A 5,117-nucleotide genomic window follows, 5' to 3' on the forward strand; every position below is an offset into this window, starting at 1 on the left:
TCCACGTCTAAAGAGTAGGGTTCGAATCCTCCTCTCTCTCAATTATAAAAAAGAAAAAGTGTCATCTCTATACCTCATGTGTTGGTTGACCGAACCTACTGTCACTGCTATCGGTCGTTGCTCATCTATGACCTTTGTTATCGAAAAAGAAATCCCTTTTATTCAGCTCAATCTCCTCATTAATTTGTTTAATTGATATGCTTTTTCGAAAATCTTCTTTTTCTCCAAATCTCAGGAAAACCAGAGCTAGAGAAAACTTAGATATACCGCTAATCACTACACCCATTCATCAAAAAACCCCCTTTCTACCTTCCTTTGGATCCCCTCCCTGTGGTAGTGTTCTTGTTGTTGTCAAAGAGGTGGAATTTGAGTGTGATTCTGGGGAAATGTTTTGAGCGTAGTTATGCAGGTGCAAGGAGGTGTGGGTATGCAATGATGGCATGGGAAGGGAGGAGAGGCATGTTCCTCCTTCCATTCTTTATTTTTGGGGAATGGAGGGTATCGCAAACCATGACCTATTAAATGTGAGCTTTAATTCTCAATTAATAGATTGGACCACTTAATACATTGGATCTTAAACTCAATTAAAAATCATTAAGTCTTACACCCATAATAAAATAAGTCCAAATAAAAATAAGACTTAAAACTTTAAAATGAGAAATCGAAGTAATATCAGTGATGACTTGATCCGAATTATTTTGAAATTATCACCTTTTAGATTCAAAACAAAATGGAGTGTCTACACTCCCTAAAGCACAAAACCCAAACAGCCTTCACTAACAAAAACAACCAATTTTCCCACCTTTCACCAATTTAAAACCCCAAAATCCTTAAAAACAAAACCCAACCCAAAACTAATCACTTTTTTCGTATTTTTCTTCTCTTATTTTTTATTTTTTTCTTGAGTTTCTGCCATTGTTTTTTTTTCTCTATTTCCTCCTAGGGTTTTCTTTTCAGGGGCTTTTACGGATGAAGCCAAGTTTAATCCAACAATGCAAATTGGGGTTGGGCTCTTATAAAAAATCGTGTTACTATTGCAATTGGTTTAAGGTCTAATTTTAACATTTAAATAAAACTGGTAGAGAATTGAGATGGCTTAACTTGGTTTTAATACTTCAGCATTAAATTATTGATGTATTAATTTGATTGAAAATGAATATTAATTTTTCAAATTTTAAACTTTTGGTTGTAAGAGGAAAGAATAAGTTTATTAATTGGTCAATTTGTATTTTATATAAAATCAATTAATTAAAAGTCAAGTCATTCCAAGTCATAATTCAAGTTAAGTGCAGTTTTTAAATATATTTTGAATTTTAGATTACTTTGAGTTTGATGATTTCATATTTGAATCATCTTAAGAAGTTCAAGTCATTTGAGATTTAATTGTATTAAGAAAATATATTTGAGTTTCGTATCATTAATTTTTTCAATCAAATTGGATTGAATTAGGTTCGGTACCAAACTAGTTTTATTAATTCAAGATAAATATGTAAACTGCACAACTTATTTTAAAAAATTATTGTATTAAATTTTTACTTGCCATTTTCTTGTGTACTTCATGTATGCCTTGGCTTTTAAGAGATTGAATATGTTGAGCATTCAATTTAAAAAAGAAAATCAATTCATAATAAATAGAGAGAGCACGGGGAAACTTCAAACTTAATTAATATGAGATCAAACTTAAAACTTTTATTTCATGTATGCCATAAGTACTTTCGTATCATTACCTATCAATTCATTTATAGGTAACAAAAAATAAATACAAAATGGTTTACAGCACTGAGCTAGAGCTTCCTGACCTGGAGATCCACTCCATACTGTGGCTCCATAATCAAATTCATAGCTGGAGAATGTCTATATCTTGGTGAGAGAGAGAAGCTGAAGTTTGAGAGTAAAAGACAAAGAAGTATCTTGAGCTCTGCCATGGCAAAATACTGTCCCAAACAAGTATGTGATCCAGTACCAAACGGCATATATACATGAGGAAACTTGCATGCCCCAGTAACTCCGTTGGCAAATCTTTCAGGGTTGAATTTATCAGCCTCAGCCCCCCATATATTAGGATCTTTGTGAAGTGTCACTACCAATATCCAAAGATTAACTCCTTTGGGCACATTTATATTCCCTAATTTGATGTCCTCGAGTGCTTCACGAGTCATGAGAGAGACCGGAGGATAGAGCCGAAGCGCCTCATTAATCACCATAGTTAGCTGCCAATGCAAATCAAAATTACACTTTGTGCTGGCATTAATATATACAAGTCCAGGATTATTGTGCACTTACTGTCTTCATCCTAAGGAGCACGTCGGCATTTGGTAATTCACCCCTACAAATGTCAAGAATTTCTTCACGAACTTTTTCCTGCCACTCTGGATATAAGGCCAATAGCATCAATGTCCATGTTGCTGTCACTGCAGAGGTCTCGTACCCTGCCAAGTATATGTTCTTGCAATTATCAACAATGAAGCGATTTGCTGCATCTTGGCCTGAATCACTGCTTTTAGCAGCTTCAAGGATCATTTGTAAGAGGTCCTTTTCTGATGTTCCTTCCTCTCTTTCCTTCACAACCTGCAAGATTAGGGTGCGGATTTCTTTCTCTAATCTCCACGTTTCCCTATTGATCTTGATAGGAAGATATCTGAAAATTTCAAATCCAATCATGACCATCATTTTTCGCGGACCATTTTTTCCATGATACTTTCTTTCGAAATGGTTCAAGTCAGGAATTGGGAGAAAAATTAAACACAAGAAACAAAAAAATTGAACCTCATTCCAGGAATTGACAGATACAAAACTCTTGCAGGCATGTAATCTATTAGAGCTCTAATTTTCGAGAAAATCTCTTCCCCTTTGGAGTAATTGCTCCCGAAACAAGCTCTTGAGATAACATCACCAGAAAAACTTCTCATATAATCGTCAATCTTTATGTCTGCGACTCCACCTTCACTGTCAATCTTGCTATTCCATAAGTTTACGATCTCAATTGAGGACTCCACCATTAATTTCACCATACCCTGCAGATGTTAATAGAGTTGTTAAAAGTTGAAGCAGGGTCTGCTATTTCAACTTTTCAAGGGGATGGATATTAGGTTGAATACAATCGGATTTGCATTAATGGAAGCATGCCTTGACTCTTTCCATGTAGAATTCAGGAGCTAGGATTTTCCTTTGGTGTGCCCATAGTGCTCCATTTGAAGCCACTATGCCTTGTCCTAGCAAAGGTCCAAGCGCCTTTTGTTGATAGGAAGGCCTTCCTAAATCCAATGAAGTGCTTATGCTTATTTCCTTCAGTAAATCTGGGTTGCTTATGTGCAAAATCTGCGTGTTTCCCAGTGCAAACATGAAAGTTGAACCTGGAATCAAAAACGTACCAGAGCCTAGTCAACGTTTTAATCGAAAGGCTTAAAACTTAATGCTGAACTGCAAAGTTTATACCATATTGTTCTCTCCATTTGTCGAAGTATGGAAACACCAGTGAAGAACAATTGTGGGTTATCACTTGTTCTCCTTCTTCCAATGACTTTGACGCCTTCAATCGTGTCTTCTTTATGTCTCGGAGATTTCCAAGCAGCATGGACGATGGAGGACTCTGAATTCCTTGCTTTTGTAGCCTAGAACGAAGCCTTCCTGGCTTCAATATAAGAGTATCAAACAGGTGTATGATTATAGTAAAGATCCCAAGCAATAGACTTGTCACCCAAACCTTGACAAGAACCGATTGCATCTCCATGAATGTAGTGATTTCCCCTTTTCTGTGTGTCCTACTGTGGTGGTGCGGATTATAGAAATCTTTTGGTCATTCTAAAAGGAAATATGAAAAGAATTTAATTCATTAATTAAGGTGCACATGACCATTTCTATAAAAAAAGTTTCCGCCAGCCATATTTAATACTTTTAATTTGTTGCTGTGGAGTATTGATGGCATCTTTGACTTCATAACCTCAAGGACGGCTCAATAAATTTAAAAATCTAAAATGAAATATTTAAATAAGATTTTTTTTATTAAAATTTAAAAAAAATTATTAAAATTTTATTTTTCTAGCTTCTTAAGATGTAACATTTTTAATAAATTTTTATAATCAAATTCTTCTAATATTTCTTTTTCAATTGATAATATAGTCAATCCATTTAATATTTCTTGAGATATTATTGATCTTAAATAAAATTTTATTAATTTTAATTTTAAAAAACTTTTTTCTTCTGAAGTAACACTTATTGGAATTGTTAATATTATTTTAAAAGCAATATATGCATTTGAAAAAGAATTGAGTATTTTTATATGATTAAGTATGTTAATTGGATTATTTTCTTCTTGTATAATTTCTTTTAAAATTTTTAATTTTGAAAATAAATCTAAACCATCAATATCAGAATAGTTGTTATATTTTAAGGAACATTCAAGATTAAGGAAATATTTTTTCAAATTATTATCATCAAATGACTTTAACTTTTTACCGTTAAATAAAAAACTAAAAATATTTTCATATATATTAAATTGTTCAAATCTATTTTGAAGTGAAAAAATTACTTGAATAACCAAATTCATATTTTTGATTTGACATGAGGTACAAAAATATTTAACTATTATAATTATCTTATATTTTTTAAATGGCTAATATAAAATCAACAATCAAAATTTCTAATTCAAATAAATCAACTATCACATAAAATAAAAATAATATAAACTCTAAATTAAAGTAAAAAAATATGTATAGATTAGAACAATAGTACTTAATTGTTGAATGTTTATTGCAAACCGTAAATGAGGCTCACAGCTTTATGAAGATAATAAAAGAACAGACTTCTTATGAAAATTAAAGTTAAAGGAAGAATGTGTAAAAAAAAAAGGAAGATTTCAAAAGTAGATATTATACATTGAAAAAAAATAATTAGTTTTATATATAGGAAAAAAAATTGTTGTTGGAAATCATTAAATGCATTGATTGGAAATAAGATAAATAAGTGAGAAAAAAATAGCTGTTGGAGATTATTAAATACATATAACTGTTAGTTTATTAGAAATAAGAAAATATAATTAAGAATTAATAACATTCTAAAAATAAGCAAGTAATAAAAAATTGAGATTTATTATGCACATAATTAAAAAAGTAAAAGAA

The 5,117-nt window shown here is 31.6% G+C and overlaps 1 protein-coding gene across 1 annotated transcript; it reads right to left on the bottom strand.

Moving 5' to 3' along the window:
• On the bottom strand, positions 1,700-3,789 carry LOC18586970 (cytochrome P450 714C2). Its single transcript, XM_018128706.1, has 5 exons — positions 3,436-3,789; positions 3,127-3,353; positions 2,767-3,014; positions 2,284-2,638; positions 1,700-2,210 (listed from the first exon to the last, which is right to left on the bottom strand). Exons 1-5 carry the CDS (start codon positions 3,728-3,730, stop codon positions 1,785-1,787), a joined length of 1,551 nt encoding a protein of 516 aa, XP_017984195.1. The 5' UTR covers positions 3,731-3,789; the 3' UTR covers positions 1,700-1,784.

The sequence above is a fragment of the Theobroma cacao genome, chromosome 10 (genome assembly GCF_000208745.1).
Source record: "Theobroma cacao cultivar B97-61/B2 chromosome 10, Criollo_cocoa_genome_V2, whole genome shotgun sequence".
NCBI lineage: Eukaryota > Viridiplantae > Streptophyta > Magnoliopsida > Malvales > Malvaceae > Theobroma > Theobroma cacao.

What these genes read in the sequence shown, in the direction of transcription:
- LOC18586970 (XM_018128706.1), bottom strand. Translation starts at nt 3,730, where the DNA reads ATGGAGATGCAATCGGTTCTTGTCAAGGTTTGGGTGACAAGTCTATTG. An exon ending in CTGTCAATTCCTGGAATGAG is followed by an intron (nt 2,639 to 2,766) that starts GTTCAATTTTTT and finishes TGAAATTTTCAG; the next exon opens with ATATCTTCCTATCAAGATCA. An exon ending in TGCTCCTTAGGATGAAGACA is followed by an intron (nt 2,211 to 2,283) that starts GTAAGTGCACAA and finishes TTGCATTGGCAG; the next exon opens with CTAACTATGGTGATTAATGA.